At 45.0% G+C, this 24961-nt stretch overlaps 1 protein-coding gene across 6 annotated transcripts in view; it reads left to right on the forward strand.

The window, feature by feature from the left end:
* The window catches only part of LOC134352862 (zinc finger protein 521), a 493824-nt gene that overhangs the window by 226995 nt on the left and 241868 nt on the right, over nt 1-24961 (forward strand). For 4 of the 6 annotated variants that reach the window (XM_063060438.1, XM_063060392.1, XM_063060410.1 and 1 more), the window contains one exon: nt 18222-18306. In XM_063060438.1, coding sequence (XP_062916508.1) covers nt 18222-18306 — 85 coding nt within the window. The remainder of the gene's footprint in view (nt 1-18221; nt 18307-24961) is intronic. The other 2 variants (XM_063060401.1, XM_063060419.1) reach the window with 1 other exon arrangement.

A 24961-nucleotide genomic window follows, 5' to 3' on the forward strand; every position in this document is an offset into this window, starting at 1 on the left:
GGACTGCTTCTTTATACATTATACGTTAATGATTTGGATGATGGTACTGATGGCTCTGTGGCAAATTTGTAAATGATACAAAGATAGGTGGAGGGGCAGTACTGTTCAGGAAGCAGGGAGTCTAAAGAAGGACTTAGACAGATTAGGAGAATAGACAAGTAAGAGGCAAATAGAATATAGTGTAGGAAAGTCTATGGTCATGCGCTGTGGTAGGAGGAATAAAGGCATAGACTATTTCTAAACAGGAAGAAAACTCAAAAATCAGAGGTGCAAAAGGACTTGGGAGTCGTTGTGCAGGATTCCCTGAAGATTAACTTGCAGGTTGAGTCACTGGTAAGGAAGGCAAATGGAATATTAGCTGTCATTTCACGAGGACCAGAATATAAAAGCAAGGATGTAGTTCTGCAGGTTTATAAGGCATTGCTCAGACCGCAGTTGGAGTATTATGAGCAGTTTTGGGCCCCTCATCTCAGAAAATATGTGTTGGCATTGGAGAGTGTTATGCTTTGTAACTTCAAAATATTAAACTAATTCAAAGAAAGACACGCGAGTCTGAAATGTGAGGCTAACTTCATGTTTACTTTCAGCAAGCCACACACGTATCATGTGGTAGTGTGATGACGTGTGCAATTCACGCATTTTTACAGATAACCTGTAGTGAATTATTTAAACAAACAAGAATGCTTAATTAACATATCTATACTGTCTACAAGATTACTCAAATATTACTGAAATATTAAATACACAACACTCCTCCAACTCAGTGGAGACTGCATCTCAAGTATATACTATATAATACAACTACTATAATCAGGCATCCACAGCATAGTAAATTTTAAATTGTCCCATTCAGGCCTGAAGATTTAATCACTGTGGAAGATTTCTTATTCTTGTGGGATAATGTTTTTCCTGAAATGTGCGATCACTCTGCTTGGCAGGTGAGACTTGTGGCTGTGAGACAACCTCAGGTCCTGGGGCCTCCTCTGTGGTGGTTGTTGGAGTTGACTCTGAGACTGCAGGAAGTGATCCTGACAGCTCTGGCTCCTTTTTTTTCTCCTTCCCTTTTCTTCTTCTAGTTTGTGCATCTTGATATTAGGAAGGAGCATTTAGGAAACGAAATGGTTAATGTTTGAGGACTATCTGATAACTCTAGGCCTGTACTCACTGGAGTTTAGAAGAATGAGGGGAGACCTCATTGAAACCTACAGAATAGTGAAAGGCCTTGATAGAGTGGATGTAGTGAGGATGTTTCCTATATTGGGGGCTGGGGGAGTTGTGTCTAGGACCAGAAAGGCACAGCCTCAGAATAGAGGGACGTCCATTTAGAACAGAGATGAGGTGGATTTTCTTCACCCAGAGGGTGATAAATCGGTGGAATTCATTGCCACAGGCAGTTGTGGAGCCTAAGTCATTGGGTATTTAAAGCAGAGGTTAATAGGTTCTGTATTAATCTGGGCATCAAAGGTTACAGGGAGAAGGCTGGAGAATAGAGTTGAGAGGAATAATAAATCAGTCATGCTGGAATGATGGAGCAGACTCGATGGGTGGAAAGACCTAACTGCTCCTGTGTCCTATGGTCTGGTAGAGGTAATGACAAGTGTTGATTTGGTGCACTCTCTCTCATTAGTGATGCAGTCTACATATCCAGGCATGGCTTCCGCCCTTATCTGAAAGGTGCCAATCAAGCCTGTTCGAATTTCCCATCAAATCATAAGCACTGTCAATGTAGATCTTGAAATTCTCACTGGCCGTTCTAAATCCCTCCTTCTCTCCTTCAACACTACCACAACAGCGGAGAGTTGTGGACACAGCTCAGCATATCACGGAAACCAACCCCAACCCTCCATAGACTCCGTCTACATTCTTCACTGTCTCGGTAAAGCAGCTGACATAATCAAAGACCTTGTCCACCTGTCCACCCTGGACATTCTTTCTTCTCCTGCCTCCCATCTGGCAGAGGGCACGAAAGGGCAGCTTCTATCCTCTACTGTACCGTCCCCTGGTATGAAGTGGACTATTGACCTCACAGTCTATTACATTGTGGTCCTTGCACCTTATTGGCCACCTGTACTGCACTTTCCCTGTGACTGTAACACTTCATTCTGCACTCTATTATTGTTTTCCCTTGTGCTACCTCAACATACTGTTGTAATGAAATGATCTGTACCGAAGGCATGTAAAACAGTTGTTTTTGGTTCCTCAGCACACATGACAATAATAAACCAATGTACCTATTTACTCTGGAGGGCTGAGGTGGCTCATAGATTGCATTAGTGCACATGAAGGGTATAGGGATAGTGCAGGAAGATACCACTGAGGAGGATGATCATCTTGATGAATGGTGGAGCAGGCACAAAACGCCAGGTAGCCTGCCCCTGCTCCTTATTTCTCTGTTCTTAGTTCTCCGCCTTTCTTCAATTCTGGCCCCTTGTTTGCTCCTGATATTAATTACTCTGTCACTGAGCAGCCATGCCTTTAGCTGCCTGGGCTCTGGTCTCTGGGGTTTATTCCCTGTATCTTGCTGCCTCTCTCTGAGTCTCCCATCCCTCCAAGCCTCTGGTTGCCTGTCACAGTATCTCCTAATTCCCGGTGCTTGTCTGCAGACACCCCTGTCAAATGCCTTCCCAAGATTTACTGTGCATGTAATGGTGGGCAGTGTTATTCTACCTAGCCTGTGCACTGCATAATCCCAAAATAGGCAGCGTCAGTATGTTACAAATAGAAAGTTTCTGAGACTTTGAGTGTTGAATATGTGTTGGAATGCCAGGGGAGATCTCTCAAATGAACATTGTATAATCTTTTATTTGGCTTATTATTGTGGCATGTAGTAGAATGCAGTGAATCCTCAGTTTGATCCAGGCAGATGATTAAGAGAAAATAGAATGCAGAATATAGTGTTGAAAAATAAGGAACAATTATAATAAATGTACTGAATGAATCTGCTGGAGCTGTCTCACAAAAGGTTTCTCAGGCTGAGATGGGTTTTATATCTCGAACACCTTTATGGTATATAGAGGGAGGCCATTCAGCCTATCAGGATCAGGTTCATTTATTTGTCATGAGTACAGTGAAATGCTAACAACCAATACAAGCTCAGGACGTACCTTGGGCCGCCTGCAAATGTCATCATACGTTCCAGTGCCAGTATAGCATACCTACAATGTTCAGAGGAACTACGTAAGCATCAGCAACAACAACACCACAGCAGTGAAACAATCCTCCTTCCCACCCTCCCACTGACTCACACACACAGGCAGGCCTCCAGCCCCAAGGCAGGCTTCCTCTGGACCTCTGACCATCAATCCTTAGATCTCCAACCTCCAAACATGCCGAGCTGGGGCTTTGACATTCAGTCCTTAACCACTGAATCCACGGACTTCAGTCTTCAACTTTCAGACCTCCAACTCTATGCTGGCTCTCAGATCTATCCCACCAATTCCATTCCCCTGTCCCTTATTCTTTTATACACGCCTGTCAGTCAACTTACAGCAACCAATTCACTCGCACGCCTTTGGCATGTGGGAGGACACTGTAGCACTAAGCACATGGTCACAGGGAGAAAATGCAAACTCAACGCAGGTCAGGATTAAACCTCATACTGTGGGTGTACAAGGCGCACTGCTGTGCTGGTACAGGGGGTGTTTGTGGGGAACAGGCAGGAAAATGGACAACGCACAAAGTGCTGGAGGAATATAGCAGGTAGGCAGCATCTGTGGGAGGAAAGGGACAGCTGATGATTTGGGCCGAGACCCTTTGTCTGCACAGCCTCCCGAAATACAGAGAAATGGACCAGGAAAGGGGAGGGAGATGTTGGTGTTAGACCCAGTGGACATGAGGGCAGGGTGGAAGTTGGTAACAAAGTCAGTAAAAGTGAAAAGTTCTGCATGGGTGCAGGAAGTTACACTGATGCAGTTCATTGAAGTTGTGGAGGAAGAGTCAGGGAACATTACCAGTGTAGGTTTGGAATATGGACTGCTCCATGTAGCCAACAAAAATGCAGACGTAACTGGGGTCCATGCGAGTGAGTGCCCATGGCTGTAGCTTTGGTCTGGTGATAGTGAAAGTAACCGAAGGAGAAGTTGTTGAACACAAGCCCAAGTTCTGCCAGATAGAGGAATGTGGTCACGGGAGGGTGAGATGATTGGGTCTGTGTTCCGGAAAGAAGCAGAGCCCTGAAGCCCTTCCTGACTTCCAGGAGAGTGGAGGTGGCATCAATATGAACTTGAGCATTGAGTGGCCGAGTGGCCTCCTTGTCTTCCTGTTCCCTCTGTGAAATACTTGACTGGAAAGGAAGTGTGCCTGAGCGTGCAGCGCTGAGTGATACAGGTGGTAACACAATTTGATCGGGTGATAAGGAAGGCCTAGGGAAAGCTTAAACACAAGAGACTCTGCTGATGCGGGAAATCCAGAGCAACACACAAAATGCTGGAAGAAATCAGCAGGTGAGGCAGCATCTATGGAAAAGAACAATCAGTTGACGTTTTGGGTAGAGACCTATCATCACACTCTGGTATGCCTGCATCTATCAATCAAGTAATTGAGTTCAAGAGTTGGGAAATTGAGTTGTAGCTTTTCAAACTCAGAGTTAGGCACCTTCTGGAGTACTGCATTCAGTTGCCCCATTACAGGAAGAATATAGAGATTCTGGAGAGAATGCAGAAGAGATTCACAAGGATGGTGTTTGGATTAGAGGGCATTCACTAAAACTTGGATTGTTTCTGTGGAGCAGTGAAGGATGAGGGGCGACCTGGCAGAGGTTTATAAGATTATGAGAGGCACAAGCAGCCAAGATCTTTTTCTCAAGGTTGAACTGTCCCATACCAGAACGTATGCAGTTAATGTGAGGAAGGGGGAGTAGTAAATTTAAAGGAAATGTGAAGAGCAAGTTGTGTGTGTTTTTATTTTACACGAGGAATGATAGGTGCCAAGAATGCATTGTCAGGGATGGTGGTGGAAGCAAATATAATAGAGGCATTCAAGAAGCTCTTAGGAATGAGAATGTGCTGGAAATGGAATGATATGGACATTGTATACAGTGCCTATAAAAAACTGATCTAAATTGATAACAAATATAAAACACAAAATAATTGATTGCATCAGTGTTCATCCCCTTCAAGTCAGTATTTACTAGATGCACCTTCGGCAGCAATTACAACCTTGAGTCTGTGTGGATAGGTCTCTATCAGCTTTGCACATCTAGGCACTGCAATTTTTCCCCATTCTTCATTACAAAACTGCTCAAGCTCTGTCAGATTACATGGGGATCGTGAGTGAACAGTGCTTTTCAAGTCCTGCCACAAATTCTGAATTGGAATGAGGTCTGGACTCTGACTTGGCCACTCCAGGACTTTAACTTTGTTGTATTTAAGCCATTCCTGTGTAGCTTTGGCTTTATGCTTGGGGTCATTGTCTTGGTGGAAAACAAATCATCTCCCAGGTCACAGTTCTCTTGCAGACTGAATCACGTTTTCCTCCAGGATTTCCCTGTATTTTGCTACATTCATTTTACCCTCTACCTTCACAAGCCTTCCAGGACCTGCTGCAGTGAAGCATCCCCACAGTGTAATGCGGCCAACACCGTGCTTCCTGGTAGGGATGATGTGTTTTTGCTGATGTGCAGTGTTTGGTTTACGCCAAACATAGCGTTTAGTCTGATGGCCAAAAAGCTTAATTTTGGTTTCATCAGACCATAGAAACTTCTTCCAGCTGACTTCAGAATCTCCAACATGTCTTCTGGCAAACTCGAGCCAAGATTTCATGTGAGTTTTTTTTCAACAGTGGCTTCCTCTTTGCCACTCTCCCATAAAACTGTGACTGGTGAAGCACCCGGGCAACAGTTTTTGTACACGCAGTTTCTCCCACCTCAGCCACGGCTTCAGCTTGTAACTCCTCCAACATTATCTTAGGTCTCTTGGTGACCTCTCTCATTAGTCCCCTTCTTGCACGGTCACACAGTTTTTGAGGACGGCCTGCTCTAGGCAGATTTACAGCTGTGCCATATTCTTTCCATTTTTTGATGATTGACTTAACTCCAAGGGATATTCAGTGACTTGGAAATTTTTTGTATCCATCTCCTGACTTGACTTGTGCTTTTCAAAAACCTTTTCATGGAGTTGCTTGGAGTGTTCTCTTGTCTTTATAGTGTAGTTTTTGTCTGGATTCTGGCTCTCCAGCAGTTGGAGCTTCCAGATACAGGTGTATTTTTACTACAATCAATTGAAACACCTTGACTGCACAAAGGTCTCCAAAAACAGATCTCCATTTAACTAATTATGTGACTTCTAAACCAAATGACTACACTCGTGATGATTTGGTGTGTCATATTAAAGTGGGGTGAATACTTACGCAATCAATTATTTTGTGTTTCATATTCATACATAATTTAGATCACTTTGTAGAGATCTGTTTTCACTTTGACATGAAAGAGTGTTTTTCTGTTGATCAGAGTCAAGAAAAGCCACATTAAATCCACTGTGATTCAATGTTGCAAAACATGAAAACTTCCGGGGGAGGGGTGGTGAAGGGGTGAATAATACTTTTTACAGACATTTGGCAGGAGGGCTACTAATTATGTAGCCCTTACAGAATTAATTACAGTAATTTTAATGACTAATTTATTAGTTTGGCACAACTGTGTGGGCTGAAAGGCCTGTTTCTGTGTTGTACTGAAACGTTACCCAAGGCCCTGGCATTCCAGTGTCCAGAAAGGGATTTAAGCCCACAATCCTGGGCAAGCATTTAGGATTTTCCCAGCCCAGGCTAACAGGCAGTGTGTAATATCGGACAACCAGGTATCGTTGAATGATTAGATTATCTATGTTCATTAACGTGGAAAACATAATTAAGATATTATAGAAAAAATTTATTCAGTATTATGTGCCAATCATTGTAGTGAGAGACGGTCATTAAAGGTGGCTTCAGAAATGTGCTTTACCTTTAGTACATGTTAAGCCAGGTTTAGACTTCGTAAATTATGTGATTTAATTTCCATTAACTACATTATAATCTGCTGAATGTGCCAATTATAAAGATAAATGGAATATCTGCCTTAAGCAATTAACGTGCCGGTGAGTTGCAGGTTTTCTGACAAGAGTGGAGCACTTCGACAGAGCAGTCAAATGAAACTTGTAACTATGATATTCCTCATCCAAATTATTTTAACCCTATCTGCTGACATCCCAGGACAGGTGCAATTTACCTGCACACTCTAGGCAGTCCTGACATTAGGAAAGTTTCAGCGAATAGAACTGATTGTTCTCAAGTGATGGGCTATGGCTGGCAGGGAGAGTCAATGGGAGCATCGTAGTGTGGGGGTGGGAGTATTGAGGGAGTTTCACACTGTGGGGGGGGTGGTACTGAGGGAGGGTCACACTGTGGGAGGGGCAGTATTGAGGGAGCACCACACCATGGGCAGTACTGAGGGAGGGTCACAATGTGGGAAGGGCAGGACTGAGGGAGGGTCACACTGTGGGAGGGGCAGTACTGAGAGAAAATCACACTGTGGGAGGGGCAGTACTGAGAGAGGATCACACTGTGGGAGGGACAGTACTGAGGGAGGATCACACTGTGGGAGGGGCAGTACTGAGGGAGGATCACACTGTGGGAGGGGCAGTACTGAGGGAGGATCACACTGTGGGAGGGGCAGTACTGAGAGAGGATCACACTGTGGGAGGGACAGTACTGAGGGAGGATCACACTGTGGGAGGGGCAGTACTGAGGGAGGATCACACTGTGGGAGGGGCAGTACTGAGGGAGTGACACACTGTGGGAGGGGCAGTACTGAGGGATTGTCACACTGTGGGAGGGGCAGTACTGAGGGAGTGTCACACTGTGGGAAGGACAGTACTGAGGGAGTGTCACACTGCGGGAGGGGCAGTGCTAAGGGAGTATCAGAACATGGGAAGGGCAGCAGTGAGGGAGGGTCACACTGGGAAGGGCAGTACTAAGAGAGGGTCTCACTGTGGGAGGGACAGTGCTGAGGGAGTATCACACTGTGGGAGGGGCAGTGCTGAGGGAGTGTCACACTGTGGGAGGGACAGTACTGAGGGAGTATCACAGTCTGGGAGGGGCAGTGCTGAGGGAGTATCAGACCATGGGAAAGGTGGTACTAAGGGAGGGTCACACAGAGGGAAGATCGATGAGGGAGTGTTAGCTGGCACAGAAAGCAAGTGAAAAGGGAGCAGGGTCTATTTCAGATCCGAATGAAGGTTGCTGCTGGAACAACAGAGTTAGTAAATGGAAGATAGAGAAAGACCACACAGAGGCACAGCCTGTTCTGCTGCCTCCCTCACATCTCCAGTTTCGGTACTGACCACAGAACCACATGGGTTGCACCCAGTTGTTCCAGTTTCTTCCCAATTCCCAAAGACGTCCTTCCTTTTTAAGTTGCTCCCAGGGTGTGATATTCCAGCAGGTATGATATTGTGGCCATCACTGAGACCTGGCTAAAGGATGCATGTCTCTGGAAGCTGAACGTCCAAGGATACACAGTGTATCGGAAGGATAGGAAGGTAGGCAGAGGGGGAGGCGTGGCTTTATTCGTAAGAAATGATATTAAATCATTAGAAAGAGGTGATATAGGATCGGAAGGCGCAGAATCTTTATGGGTTGAGCTAAGAAATAGCAGGGGTAAAAGGACCCTGATGGCAGTTATTTATAGGCCTCCAAACAGCTGCAGGGATGTGGACTACAAATTACAACTGGAAATAGAAAAGGCTTGTCAGAAGGGCAGTGTTTTGATAATCGTGGGGGATTTTAACATGCGAGTGGATTGGGAAAATCAGGTCGGCACTGGATCACAAGAGGGAGAATTTGTAGAATGTCTGCGAGATGGCTTTTTAGAACAGCTTGTTGTTGAGCCCACCAGGAGATCGGCTGTACTGGATTGGGTATTGTGTAATGAACCGGAGGTGATTAGAGAGATTGAGGTGAAGGAACCCTTAGGAGGCAGTGATCATAACATGATTGAGTTCACTGTGAAATTTGAAAAAGAGAAGCCGAAATCTGATGTGTCGGTATTTCAGTGGAGTAAAGGAAATTACAGTGGCATGAGAGAGGAACTGGCCAAAGTTGACTGGAATGGGACTCTGGCGGGAAAGACAGCAGAGTAGCAGTGGCTGGAGTTTATGCGAGAACTGAGGAAGGTGCAAGACAGGTATATTCCAAAAAAGAAGAAATTTTCGAGTGGAAAAAGGATGCAACCGTGGTTGACAAGAGAAGTCAAAGCCAAAGTTAAAGCAAAGGAGAGGGCATACAAGGAAGCAAAAATTAGTGGGAAGACAGAGGATTGAGAAGTTTTTAAAACCTTACAAAAGGAAACCAAGAAGGTCATTAAGAGGGAAAAGATTAACTATGAAAGGAAGCTAGCAAATAATATCAAAAGGATACTAAAAGTTTTTTCAAGTATATAAAGAGTAAAAGACAGGTGAGAGTAGATATAGGACCGATAGAAAATGATGCTGGAGAAATTGTAATGGGAGATAAGGAGATGGCAGAGGAACTGAATGAGTATTTTGCATCAGTCTTCACTGAGGAAGACTTCAGCAGTATACCAGACACTCAAGGATGGCAGGGAAGAGAAGTGTGCACAGTCACAATTACGACAGAGAAAGTACTCAGGAAGCTGAATAGACCCGCGTGTTCTGAAGGAAGTAGCTGTGGATTGCGGAGGCATTAGCGATGATCTTTCAAAAGTCGATAGATTCTGGCATGGTTCTGGAGGACTGGAAGATTGCAAATGTCACTCCGCTATTTAAGAAGGGGGCAAGGAAGCAAAAAGGAAATTATAGACCTGTTAGCTTGACGTCGGTGGTTGGGAAGTTGTTGGAGTCGATTGTCAAGGATGAGGTTACAGAGTACCTGGAGGCATATGACAAGATAGGCAGAACTCAGCATGGATTCCTTAAAGGAAATCCTGCCTGACAAGCCTATTACAGTTTTTTGAGGAAACTACCAATAGACTAGCCAAGGGAGATGCAGTGGATGTTGTGTATTTGGATTTTCAGAAGGCCTTTGATAAGGTGCCACACATGAGGCTACTTAACAAGATAAGAGCCCATGGAATTATGGGAAAGTTGCATACGTGGGAATAGAGCGTTGGCTGATTGGCAGGAAACAGAGAGTGGGAATAAAAGGAACACCAGTGGTGTTCCACAGAGGTCCGTGTTGGGGCCGCTTCTTTTTACATTGTACATCAACGATTTGGATTATGGAATATGTGGCTTTGTGGCTAAGTTTGCTGACGATACGAAGATAGGTGGAGGGGCCGGTAGTGCTGAGGAAGTGGAGAGTCTGCAGAGAGACTTGGATAGATTGGAAGAATGGGCAGAGAAGTGGCAAATGAAGTACAATGTTGGAAAATGTATGGTTATGGACTTTGGCAGAAAAAATAATTGGGCAGACTGTTATTTAAATGGGGAAAGAATTCAAAGTTCTGAGATGCAACAGGACTTGGGAGTCCTCGTACAGGATACCCTTAAAGTTAACCTCCAGGTTGAGTCAGTAGTGAAGAAGGCGAATGCAACATTGGCATTCATTTCTAGAGGAATAGAGTATTAGAGCAGGGATGTGATGTTGAGGCTCTATAAGGCGCTGGTGAGACCTCACCTGGAGTACTGTGGGCAGTTTTGGTCTCCTTATTTAAGAAAGGATGTGCTGACATTGGAGAGGGTACAGAGAAGATTCACTAGAATGATTCCGGGAATGAGAGGGGGATAGTAGAGGAAGGTTTTTTACTCAGAGAGTGGTTGGTGCATGGAATGCACTGCCTGAATCAGTGGTGGAGGCAGACACAATAGTGAAGTTTAAGAGACTACTAGACAGGTATATGGAGGAATCTGAGGTGGGGGCTTATATGGGAGGCAGGGTTTGAGGGTCAGCACAACATTGTGGGCCGAAGATCCTGTACTGTGCTGTACTATTCTATGTCCTATGTAACATATGAGGAAAGTTTGTCCGCTCTTGGACTGTATTCCTTGGAGTTTAGAAGAATGAGGGGAGGCCTCATAGAAACATTTTGAATGTTGAAAGGCATGGACAGAGTGGATGTGGCAAAGTTGTTTCCCATGATGGGGGAGTCTAGTACGAGAGGGCATGACTTAAGGATTGAAGGGCGCCCATTCAGAACAGAAACGCGAAGAAATTTTTTTCATCAGAGGGTGGTGAATCTATGGAATTTGTTGCCACAGGCAGCAGTGGAGGCCAAGTCATTGGGTGTATTTAAGGCAGAGATTGATAGGTATCTGAGTAGCCAGGGCATCAAAGGTTATGGTGAGAAGGCAGGGGAGTGGGACTAAATGGGAGAATGGATAAGCTCATGGTAAAATGGCAGAGTAGACTCGATGGGCCGAATGTCCAACTTCTGCTCCTTTGTCTTATGGTCTTATGGTGTGGGTAAGCGGTAGAATCTGGTGGCAATTGATGGGAATACGGGGAAATGAAATGGGATTGGTGTAAGATTCATGTGAATGGGTGGATGAAATTTAGCATGGACCCATGCTGTATGTCTCGATCAGATCTTTGACCGGTGCTGGGAGCTCACATTCCCCATTAGGAATGTCTCACCGTCCCATTTGCAAATAACCCTTTTGAAATTCATTCCTCCCCTGTCTGTTCCAACTGATCGTGGCTCCCAATCAACCACTCATCAAACCTTACAATGCTTCGTACTGTGATGGCTCCGTGCTCTGAAGCCCTCTCTCCCTCCATCACCTCTTCCAGATCCACATCCCCATAAGCTCTCACCTCCTTCTCCTATTTTATACTCCTGTGTGTTTCGAATGTAATTGTTGTGCCTGAAGCCCCCTAACCTGGAGATTTCTTCGCTCACTTTCTAAGCCTCTCTCTCCTCCCCTGTCACCTCCTCATCCATGTTTCAATGCCAGTTTGATTAATTCAGTGGCTCCCCGTGGAGGCTTTTGAATGTTTTATTTTTCTCTTTGTAAAATGCTAAGCAAGTTGTTTCTACACATAATTGAATGAGCTTGTACCCTGTAATCCAGGCTGTATCCTGGTGAACCTTTTCTGCACCCTCTCCAAAGCCTCCACATCCTTCCTGTAGTGAGGCGACCAGAACTGTTCACAGCTCTCCAAGTGTGGCCTGGCCTAAGTTTTATGCAGCTGAAATATGCTTTCCTGTCTCATCTCAATGTCCCAACCAATGAAGATGGTCATGCCATATGCTTTCTTTACCACCCTATCTTCTTGATGGTCACTTTCAAGGAGCTACGGATTTGAACCCAAGGTTCCCCTGGATGTCAATGTTGTTAAAGGGTCCGGCCATTAACTATGTACTTGATCCTTACGTTTGACCTACCGAACTATACTTCACACTTACTTTGACTAATCTCCACCTGCCCATAAGGCGTTTGTTTAAAATGAGAGAGAAAGGTTTAATAGGAATCTGAGGACGATGGCTATATGGAATTAGGTGCCAGAGGTGACCAAGGCAAGTACATTAACAACATTTTAAGGATATTTGGACAGGTACATGGATAAAAAATATTTAGAGGAATAAGAAAGAAAGGCTACAAATCAGATAGATGGACACAAAAGAAAACAGTGATGCATACAACATTACCTGCAAAGAGCCGCCTTTGCGAGGATCAAAACTCATCTAGGGCAACTATCCATAGGATCGCCACGAGTCGCCAACAACTTTACAGTGACAAAGGGTCAAACATGAACAAATGGGGCAACCTTTGTGGGCAACTTTGTTAGCAGGATGACTTGAGCCAAAGGGCCCGGTTCGATGCTGTCGGACTCTATATAAGACTGAGAGGTATGGGTAGCCAGAATCTTTTTCCCACAGTAGGAGTATCAAAATGGAACCAAGGTTTAAGGTGAGAGGAAGGAGTTTTAAAGGGAATCCGAGGTGTACATTTTCTACACCTCAGTGGATGATATTTGAAACTCATTGGCAGAGGAGGGTGGTGGAATCAGATGTAGTCACTATGTTAGACAGACTCTTAAATGTATAGAACGATATAGTTCTAATGCAGAAAATGACATTAGTATTAGTTTATTATTGTCACATGTGCTGAGACAGTGAAAATTTTGTCTTGCATACTGCTCACACAGATCAAATCCTCACACAATGCAAGATAAAGCCATAACAATGCAGAATAAAATAAAATGTAACAGCCAGAGAGAAAATGCAGTGCAGGTGAACAACAAGGTGCAAGATCATGACGAGATCATTGCAAGATCAAGAATCTGATTTATCCTGCCAGGAAACTATTTGATAGTCTTATTACGGTGGAATAGAGACTGTCCTTGAGGCCGTTGGTGCAAGTAATCGGGCGTTTGTATCATTTGCCCAGTGGAAGAGGACAAAAGGGAGAATGTCCAGGGTTTGTGGGATCTTCGATGTGCTGGCTGCTTTACCGAGGCAGTGCGAAGTGTAGACAGGTAACATGTCCGCAACTCTATCTTGCAGTCACATGCAGAAGCAGTTGCCATATCAGTCTATTACCAGGGACAGTGGTGCAAACAGGCAGTGTGGTGGAGTTTAGGAAGCATTTACATAGACGTGATTGTGAAGAGAATGGAGGGATATTGATAGTACAATGGAAAGGGACATTTACTGTAAGTTGGCATCAAGGTCGGCACAACATTGTGGGCTGAGTGGCCTGTCCCGTGTTCTTTTATTCTCATTTCCTAGCATGCCCCGTCTCTCCCAATGATTCAGGCTCTCGAGTGCTGGCAGTATCTCTTTAAAGGGAGACAGAGGTTTCTTCCCACACATACAGGGCTTTGCTGTCATCTCTATGCATGTAGCCACAAGGCTGAAGCAGTCAGTCATCCGTGGCCCTGGTGTATTTGTCATCGAAGGAGAGCCACTTGATTTACTAATTGGTCTGAAGGAAGGATTGATTTGAATTGGTAATGAAACCGGACAACATCTTCATTAGAAATGTATCATCTGGGGCTGTCCAGAAGTGCAGGCACTGCCACTGCAGCCTCCGGGCCAGATGGTGGAGAGTTCGAGTCCCTGGACTGCCTGTCATTGCAGCAGCCGAGTGCTCGCTTGCTCACTCTCTTCCTGCCACTGTTTCCAGAGGCACGGGCTGGGGATTCACTCCACATTTATCTGCAGCTGGAGGCACAGACTGTGCTCGTCTGCTCCAACATCGCACTCTTGAGCAGATACTTGTGAACACTCAAATGCAGACACTCAGTCTCACTGACACGCACACTCATGATCTCTCTCTCTCTCTCTCTCTCTCACACACACACACACACACACACACACACTCAGTCTGTCTAAATCACAGAGTTAGCCATTCAAACCTTCAGTTCTATGCTGGTGTTCCTAATTCCTATGCTGCTTGCTTCAACGTGTCCCTATGAGAGTTAGCCCAACATTCCCACTTCTCCCTATGGGAGTGAGCTGCACATTCCCACCTCTCCCTGTGGGAGTGAGCTCCAGATGCAGAATTCCTATGGGAATTCACCAGGGTGAATGATTTGCCCTGGTGGTGGTGTTTCAAACTGCAGGTCAGTAGGGAGGTGAGTGGTTGCAGTTTTTGGGATTAAGGGGGCAGGTGATATTTTTGCTCCCAGAGACGAGAGAATTGCCGGTATTCTGTATCCCAGAGGGATATGAAGGCTCAGTCACTGAAAGTATTCAGCGTCAAGGTCGATATATTTTTGGAGGGTGTACCATTACTGCAGGGCAGTGGTCCTGAGGGAAGAGATCAGCATGACCCCATTGAGTGATGCAGAACGCTCGATTAGCTCCTGAAATTACACTCAGCATTCAGCTTTCACCCACACCTTAAGGACTACAGCAGTTCAAGAAGCCCTGGACCGAAGGGACATGGAGAGAAGTTTTCCATCAGTAGGAGAGTCTTGGACCCGAGAGCACAGTCTCAGAAGAAAACAGCAGCCCTTTAGAACTGAATTGAGGAGGAATTTCTTAAGGTAGAATGGTGAATCTATGGAATTTGTAGCCACAGGCAGCTGCAGAGGCGTAGTCACTGGGTGTATTTAAGGCAGAGATTTATAGGTTTTTGATTGGTAAAAGGGTTAAGGGTTATAGGGAGAAGGCAGGAGAATGGGACTGAAAAAAAGTCACAATTGAATGGCAGAGCAGATTTGATGGGCCAAATGAAGGTGGAATAGTCAATGTGGTGTATATGGATTTGAATAAGGCATTTGACAAGGTCCCCCATGGTAGGCACAATCAGAAATACAGCACAGGCACAATCTCAAAATAAAAGGACAACAAATGAAGAACTTTTTTTTCTACTAGATGATCGTAAATCTGTTCCATTTGTTGCCGCAGAGGACTGTGGAGGTCAAGTTGTTTGGTGTATTTAAGGCAGAAATTGATAGGTTCTTGATTGGTAAGGGGGATTAAGGGTGATGGGGAGAAGGAGAGAGAATTAGGTTAAAATACGTGATCAAATGGATGAGTAGATTCCGGGTGCTGAATGACCTAATTCTTCTATATCTTAAGGCCTTATGGTGTGAGGCAGCTCGCCCTGGCCTTCTCCGTGACAACTGGGGATGGACAATTAGCTGCTGGCTCAGCATATGAAGGCCACATCTCTTGAATGAATATAAAATAAAAGTCTCCTTACATCCTCTTGAGTGGTTTAGCACCTCCTTCCTTCTCCAGAAAAGCCACTGTCTTTGACCAAGGCTCGGGATTTTGTGCATTACGAGCAGAGGGAAGGGAAAGATGAAATGGAATCTTTTATTTAAAATTTTGTTGGGCTTGCCAGATCGAGTTGTTGGTAAAACGTTTACCAGAGAGCTGATTAAATAAAGGTTGTGTGAGCAAAACAAAAAGGGCTCTGTGGCCCGTAAGGAGATTCCTGGCACTGGGACAGGTTGCTGTTTACACAGGTGGGTCGTGCTTTAAATGTCTTGCTGTTTGGCTTGCCCCTGGAGTGCTCTGAATACATTGGGCTGTACCAAATTCTAGCAGGTTGGTCAAGTGAGGAAGGGATGGACACAAGTTGTCTCGCTCCTGTGTTTGAGTAAATGCACACTGGAGTGACACGTTACATTTTTAACAATCTTGAGGTGGTGGGAAATATTTAAACGAGTGGTTGAGAATATCAATGAGCTTTCCTGCAGCATGTCTTTATTTATTCACTTTTTAGTGTCTGGGTGTTTTCTGGCATTTATTGTCCATCCTTTAGGTGGGAGTGAGTCACTGCAGTCTTGGTGAAGTTGCCCACACGGTGCTGTTGAGGAGAGAGTTTTGGTGACAGAGGTGAAGAAGAAACAGCAGGGGATCTAGGAGCGCAAGTACATGATTCCCTGAAAGTGGCATAACAGGTAGACAAGATGGTGAAGAATGCTTTTGGCATGCTGGCCTTCATCGGACAGAGCACTGAGTACTGAGTACAGGAATTGGGATCTTACGTTGCAGTAATACAAGGCCACATTTGGAATATTCTTTTCAGTTCTGGTCATCCCCACTATGGGAAAAATGTCATTAAGATGGAAAGAGTGCAGAGGAGAATTACAAGGATGTTGCTGGGACTCGAGGGACAGAGTTATACAGAGGTTAAACAGGAGAGACCCTCATTCCCACCCCTTCTTCACATCCTGGCAGCCTGTCCGCTCCAGACATCTTTCACCTTGTCCAAGATAAATGTTCCCTCGCTCAACCTCCCAAACATATCCACTCAATCTGGAAGGAAGTTGTCTCTGGGATCCACTGGAAATCAGCCGAATCAGAATCTGGTTTATAATCATTAAATTATGTGATGTGAATTTTTTTTTTGTTTTTGCAATGAAATAAAATTACTATAAATCACAAAATTAATAAATAGTGCAGGAAAGTAAAAATGAGGTAGTATTCATGGGTTCATGGGCCATTCAAGACTGATGGTAGAGGGGAAGAAGCTGTTTGTGAATAGTTGAGTGTGGGTCTTCAATACTGTGATCCTGTGCCTCTTTCCTGATGGTAGTAATGAGAAAAGGGCATGTCCCAGAGGGTGATGGTTCTCAATGGTGGATTCCACCTTCTTAAGGTTCCATCTCTTGAACATGTCCTCAGTGTTGGGAAGGGTTGTGTCCACGATGGAGCTAACTTTGTACCCTCTTGTACATTGGAGCCTGCAGACCAGGTTGTGATGAACCACAATGAGAATATACAATACATCTGTAGAAATTTGCAAGAGTCTTATGTGACATACCAAATCTCCACAAATTCCTAATGTAGTAGAGACACTAGCATGCCTTCTTTGTGATTGCATCTGGGCCGGATCCTCCGAGATGTTGACCCCCAGGAACTTGAACATTTCCAGCTGAAGGAAGACCCACTCAGGATTAAACCACAGCAGGAGTGATCCATTTACATGAAGTGTTTACTCAGTCAGGGCTATACCTGACTTCAAGCCCAAACAGCATGGTGGATATCTAACTAACCTCAGAGGTGTTCACAAACCTTCTTAGAGCACCGTCTGATGGCTTCAGGTTGGAGATAGGTGCCAACCTTGTCAACATTTCACACATTCTCAGTGGGTATAAGTGTTGCCCCATTGGCTTGCATGGGAGGCTATTCGGTCCATCAAGTCCATGCTGACTTTTAGTCACAGAGTTACAGAGAAAGAGCAGTGCAGGTAGATGAGTGAAGTGCTTGCGCCACGATGAGGCAAATTGGGAGATTATGAGTCATTTTTATCATATATGGGATCTGTTGAAGAGTCTGATAACAGCAGGACAGAAGCTGTACATGTTCTCAAGCTCTAATAGCTTCTGCCTGATGGGAGAGGAGAGAAGAGAGAATGACCAGGGTGGAAGGGGTCCTTGAATGGGTTAGCTGCTTTCCTGAGGCAGTGAGAAGTGTAGACGGAGACAGTGGAGGGAAAGCTGATTTGTGTGATGGACTGGGCTGTGTTCACAGCTCTCTGCAATTTCTTGTCATGTTGGGTAGAGCACCAAGCTGTCCCACATAGTTTGCTTTCTATGTGCCTCTGCAAAAACAGGTAAATCATCAGTGTTGTAATGTAACAACAATATGTGCACAGCAAGATTCCAGGCACAGCAAGATAGTGTTGTCTTGATCATCCATCTTAGATATCAGTGCCTGTGGGACAATATCCAATATTGGCTGAGCTGTTCCTTACAACCATGAGGATGAATGAATTCTCAATGTAATGTCCCCACTGAATGTATTTTGTTTTAGATTTTAAGGAATCTTATCCCAAATTACTCATCAGTTTACCCCCCTCTTTTCTCCCTTCCCTGCCTCACTAAAGAAGAAGACGTACCAATGCATCAAGTGTCAGATGATCTTTCAATGCGAGTGGGACATCCAGGTTCACGTGGCCAATCATATGTTGGGTGAGTGATTTAAGGTTCTTGCCCCGGTGTGTGCAGAGTACATTGCGCGGTCTGTCTGGATGATACGGAGCCTTGCTTATTAAATCTTTGAACCGCTCCATCACTGGTTGGAAATAAAGCTACTGTGTCCACCCCATCTTCTTTCCTGGGATGTAAAGTTGCTGGAAACAATGGTACACCTGTAACAAAGAGCTAGGGCAAGGGTAACTTTTCAGTAGTCATCAATTATGTGAGAGAGGGAGCGTGTGTGTGTGTGTGTGTGCGCGCTCTTGTACTTGTGCCTGTGTCAGCACATGCTCTCCGTACTTGTATGCATTTTTGCTTGCATGCCTGTGAGGATGTGCATCGATATGAGGATATGTGCTCATGTCTTTGTGTGTGCATACCAGCTTCTGTGTATATATGATGCAGTTGTGTCTGCTTTTGTATGTGTACGTTTTTGTACATATCTTTGTGTGTGTCAGAATTGCAATTGGTTTATTATTGTCACATGTACTAAGGTACAGTGAAAAGCCTGTATGTGTTACGGTGCGTATGTGCATGCCAGTATCCTGGTCTTTGTGTGTGTACATGTCATATATATGTCTCTGTCTGTGATTTTTCTGTTTCTGTTTGTATGTTAACGTACGTATCCATGTCTTTGCTACAATCTGAGAGACTGAAATCTGGAGCCATTGGTCAAACTCATCTCCCCACCCGTTGCTGAAGGCCTGTCGGAGTGTCGCCAAACACTGTGGGGCTTTTGATGGGTTATTCCACATTTGCGTTATTGGTCAGCTGACTTAGCCCAAAGCCGATCAGTGCAACAGAGAACATCCATGTCAGGTGTTCAAAATGAACATTAATTTAATTTAATAAAGGTGAGTGTTGGAAGCACTCAGCATGTCAGTCAGTATCTGTGGAGAAAAACTGATTTAATTAGTCAGGCCGATGATCTCCTGTCAGAACTGGGACAAATTAGAGGGGTCCCATCGACTGTTACTGCTGTTTGGTGTTCTCATTTCTCCATTTCTCCACTGGTTCCATTCTCACCCTCTGTCACAAAGACAGTCATCTCTTTCAGCATTTAATGTCTCCCCCTCTCCACTCCCTCATGACTCTTCCCCCGTGCCCTCATCCTCCTACTGCTCCCCTATGCTCAGTACATTAATAAATAGATTCCTCCACTTCTGATGTAAGGACGTTAACCTGTTTCTCTCACCATAGATGCTGCCTGACCTATAGGTGCAGCATTTTGCTTTCCCTGTGAATTTTTTGAACCACAGTTTGGGTCACTCATGGCAAACACAGGGGTGAGGGAATCCGTGCGGCCAATAAATGTAACCTCTTCCTTCTGTGTTGCTGGAGGGTGAGGATGTCCCTGTGATGTCAGTAACAGATCTGCTGTGTCTGATGTGCAGTGTGAGACGATATATTCTGGTTCATATTTCAGAATAATTAACCAGAATTCTCTAAACTCTTTAGAAAATTAGCCAAGCGTGTAATTCAATGGAAACTCATGATGACTGATTTATTTTGGGGAAGTGGTTGCACTGTGGCTCAGTGTTTTCCATTCCAGGTCGTTGTGGTTACAATTCATACATTAGAGCTGAAAGGTCTCAAATTATATTCCCGGTCAGTACTGAGTGAGTGTTACACTCTGGGAGGGTCATTACTTAGTGAGTGTCACACTCTGGGAGGGTCATTACTTAGTGAGTGTCACACTGTGGGAGGGACAGTATTGAGTGAGCGTCAAACTGTGGGAGGGACAGTACTGAGTGAGTGTCACACTGTGGGAGGGTCATTACTTAGTGAGTGTCACACTGTGGGAGCGTCATTACTGAGTGAGTGTCATGCTGTGGGAGGGACAGTATTGAGTGAGTGTCAAACTGTGGGAGGGACAGTACTGAGTGAGTGTCAAACTGTGGGAGGGTCATTACTTAGTGAGTGTCAAACTGTGGGAGGGACAGTACTGAGTGAGCGTCAAACTGTGGGGACAGTATTGAGTGAGTGTCAGACTGTGGGAGGGACTACTGAGTGAGCGTCAAACTGTGGGGACAGTACTGAGTGAATGTCAGATTGTGGGAGGGACAGTACTGAGTGAGTGTCACACTGTGGGAGGGTCATTACTTAGTGAGTGTCACACTGTGGGAGGGTCATTACTGAGTGAATGTCACGCTGTGGGAGGGACAGTATTGAGTGAGTGTCAAACTGTGGGAGGGACAGTACTGAGTGAGTGTCAAACTGTGGGAGGGTCATTACTTAGTGAGTGTCAAACTGTGGGAGGGACAGTACTGAGTGAGCGTCAAACTGTGGGGACAGTATTGAGTGAGTGTCAAACTGTGGGAGGGACAGTACTGAGTGAGCGTCAAACTGTGGGGACAGTACTGAGTGAATGTCAGATTGTGGGAGGGACAGTACTGAGTGAGTGTCACACTGTGGGAGGGTCATTACTGAGTGAGTGTCACGCTGTGGGAGGGACAGTATTGAGTGAGTGTCAAACTGTGGGAGGGACAGTACTGAGTGAGTGTCAAACTGTGGGGACAGTACTGAGTGAATGTCAGATTGTGGGAGGGACAGTACTGAGTGAGTGTCACACTGTCGGAGGGTCATTACTGAGTGAGTGTCACGCTGTGGGAGGGACAGTATTGAGTGAGTGTCAAACTGTGGGGACAGTACTGAGTGAATGTCAGATTGTGGGAGGGATAGTACTGAGTGAGTGTCACACTGTGGGGACAGTACTGAGTGAGTTCAAACTGTGGGAGGGACAGTACTGAGTGAGTGTCACACTGTGGGAGGGACAGTATTGAGTGAGTGTCAAACTGTGGGAGGGACAGTACTGAGTGAGTGTCAAACTGTGGGGACAGTACTGAGTGAATGTCAGATTGTGGGAGGGACAGTACTGAGTGAGTGTCACACTGTGGGGACAGTACTGAGTAAGTGACACACTGTGGGAGGGACAGTACTGAAGGAGTGTCACACTGTGGGAGGAAAAGTACTGAGGGAGGGACACACTCTGAGAGGGGCAGTACTGAGGGAGTGTCATGCTTGGGGAGGGACAGTACCGAGGGAATGTCACACTATGGGAGGGACAGTACTGCGGAATGTCAAACTGTGGGAGGGCAGTACTGAGGGAACGTTGCAATGTGGGAGGAACAGTACTGAGGGAGTATTGCACTAAGGGAGGAGGGTTAGTAGAGTGGGACTGCTACACTCTTTTGTTTAAGGTCTCTGTACACAGCTGGTAGAATTTCTAGATATTCTGTCCGTCATTTATCCCTCCCTGATCCAACATCAGCAAAGCCCAGATATTTCTTGTAATGATTCCTTCTTCCAGATCTGTGCGTTGCTGACCAGACCAGCATTTATTACCCATCCTGAACTCCTCGTAAGAAGTGTGTGGGGAGGGGTGTGAGTGATCTTTGTCTCGGACCACTGCAGTCCTTCTGATGAAGGGGCTCCCACAGTGCTGTTAGGAGGAAAGAGATGGGGGCTGGTGATGAATTTCCGTGCCAGGATGTTGAGTAGCTAGGAGTGAGCCTGCAGATGATGGTGCTTCTGTTCTCACTGCGTATAGAGACTTTGTTATTGGCTTATTATTGTCTCATGCACCAAGAAATAGGGAAACACTTAGCTTTACAAGCCATCCATACAGATCAGTTCAAAACCTAAGCACTTTTGAGATATTACAAGGAAAACCAGAATAAAGTGATACAGCTACAGAGAAAATGTAGTGCAGGCAGACGATAAGGTGCAAGGTCATAATGATGTAGATCGTGAGGTCAAGATTCTGTCTTATCATACGAGGAAACTACTCAGTAGTCTTATTACAGCAGGATAGAAGCTGTCCTTGAGCTTGGTGGTACCTGCTTTCTGGCTTTCGTACTTTCTGCCCAGAGAAGGAAGGGAAAGGCATAATGTCCATAGTTGGTAGGGTCTTCAGGGTCTTTGATGATGCTGATTGCTTTACCAAGCCAGTAAGAAGTGTAGATAGAGTCCATTGAGGAGAGGCTGGTTTCTGTGATGGACAGAGGGGCCATTGCTGGAGTAGACTTGACAAGTAAATAGATTGCACATTGCCGGGTTTGGGAACTTGCTCTACACAGGCCAACTCCTGTGTTTCCTATATGGCACTGGTATGTTGGAAAGCGAAGGGCAGTGAGAAATGTTAAAAATTCTAGGTCCGTCCTTCAGTTTGCAATACCATTTGTAAGGAAATGGATCTGCTTCTTAACAACACAGCTGTATTTCTCCGAAGTTCAGAAGGGTCAGAGTTTACTGTGTAAAATATTTGCTTGACAGGGAGAAACAGACCTGTTTCCTCTGTGACCTGGCACAGTGTAAGGGGTATGAGATTGGTCATTAATGAGTGAGAGGTACTTTGGGGCACTGGATTATTGTGGACCCTGGGAACTGGATGAGGTCAAAAATCAGCTGCAACCCTGTAAGATTGAGTGGCCAGATACAGTTGAGGGGCTGAGTGGCCTACTCCTGTTACTATTCCTTACTCCCTTGTGTCTTATAGAATTGGGGTGGCATAGTCGGTCTAATGCTGTTACAGTATGAGTGAGCCTGGTTCAACTCCCCTATGTTCTTCCTGTGATTTCACCGGCTTCCTCCAGATGCTCCAGTTTCCTCCCAGATTCCAAAAGTGTAAGGGTTAGGTTGCTGTGGGCATTTTATATTGGTGCCTGAAGCATGCTCCCAACACATCCTTGAATCTTTGGTCATTGAAACAAATGACACATTTAACTGTATTTCAATGTACGTGTGACAAATATAGCTAATCATTAGATCACCTCATTGTCACTTCTGAAAGGAAGAATGGAAGTGGGATGTGGGAGCAGCTGGCTTTGTTGTGACCAGGGCTGTTCTTCCTCAAAGCAGATTCAGTGGAACTTCCATTGGGGAAAGTGATGAAGCGGGATAATTTCTGGGACTGCAGGAAGTGAGATTAGTTTGGTTTCAAAGGGTCAGGGCAGGCACGGCGAATGAATGAGATCTTCAATATCATACGCTAGACACTTACATGGATCAAGGGCTAGAGGTATAAGGAGAAATACTGGATAATTCGAACATTGTCTCAGTATTGAGTTTGAACCTCTCTACCTCTGTAAGTTCCAGACAATAGCTCTCCTAGATCCCCCTCTTGCTCACTCAGATTCCCATCTGTTTTCCTTGGGACAGCCAAGCCCCAGGCTCTGGAACTTGCTCCCTATACTTCACTGGTGAGACCACTCTTGAAGTACTGGGTGCAGCTGTGGTCACCCAGCTGTAGGAACCTGGGAGGGGTGAAGGAAAGATCCACAAGGATGTTACCAGGGGGGCTTGAGTTATAAGGAGAAGGTTGAGGGGCTGGGACTGTTTTCCCTGAAGTGACAGAGGCCGAGAGATGACCTTAAAGAGGTTTATAAAATCTTGAGATAAGGTATGTGATCACAGTCCTTTTCCCAGGGTAGTGGAGTCCAAAACTATAGGACATAGGTTTAAGGTGAGAATTTAAAATTCTCTTGCCCTGAGAAAGGGAGAATAGTTGACAACAGACTATACGTGGTGTGTGTCTCTGTTGTCACATTGGTCCATTAATATTCAAAAGCGAGTGTCTGTGGAAAGGGTGAGATGGAAGGAAGATCACTATTCCAGCCATTGCTTTTCTCTTGATTTCATTGCTTCTTGAAATGGCAAGCTGTAAGTGCCACAGTGCCTGAGAAATAGTGTCTCCACCATTCCTCCAGGTTTGAGAGAGACAGGAAAGAACAGAGGGAAAATACTATGGATGTTGGAACTTTTAAATGGCAAAGTGTTCAGCTGCAGCTCTAGAGAGGGAAACAAGAGGTCACATATTACCCATTCTAATAAAAGGTTATTGACTTGAATAGTGTCTCCAATTGTCCAGCCAATGATATCAAACAACCCCAGGCATTGTCCACCATTCAACTCTTCCAGTCGTGGCAGTCAGTGCAGTTCAGAAGTCTTCCTAACTGGATTCTCATCCAGTCTTACCTCCCCTTAAACCTAATGTCTCACCATGTGTTTACTCTAATTCTTGAGTCCTTGTTAACAACCATAAAGTTTGATAAACATATAATTGCAGTGTTAGGGTTAATGTAATTACTTTTTATCCATTTCCAATTATAATTTTTGTCCTATGTGTCACGTGTTGCTCAAGCTTCTCATTTGTTTCTATCTTCTTACTAACTTCAACTTGGTTTAATGATGATAATTATATGTAACCTATTGTTTTTAACTGGGAAGGGTTGTGTGTAGAAGCTGGAAACAGTCCAGGGAGTTTTGAGGCCACTAAAGTGAAGTGCCACCTATAAATCTTCAAGTAATATCTCTCTCAGCCATCGGTCGGAGTACTGTGTGCAGTTCAGATCACCTCTCTAAATGTAGCATCTGACAGCGCTGGAGAGGGTGCAGAGGAAATCCACCAGGACCTCGCTGGGGATGGAGTGTTTCAGTTATAAAGAGAGACTGGAGAGGTTGCCTCTGTTCATTCTGGAGCAGAGGAGGTTAAGAGGGGAAATCATGAAGATATGGAGGGGGTAGACTACAGATAACCTCTCCCCATATCAGAGATAACTAAAACTAAAAACATAGATTTAGCATGGGGGGAAGGGAGTTAGGGGAATACCATCTTCACCCAGAGAGTGGTGAGTATGTGGACCACAGA

This window comes from Mobula hypostoma, chromosome 1, assembly GCF_963921235.1.
Source record: "Mobula hypostoma chromosome 1, sMobHyp1.1, whole genome shotgun sequence".
Taxonomy (NCBI): Eukaryota; Metazoa; Chordata; class Chondrichthyes; order Myliobatiformes; family Myliobatidae; genus Mobula; species Mobula hypostoma.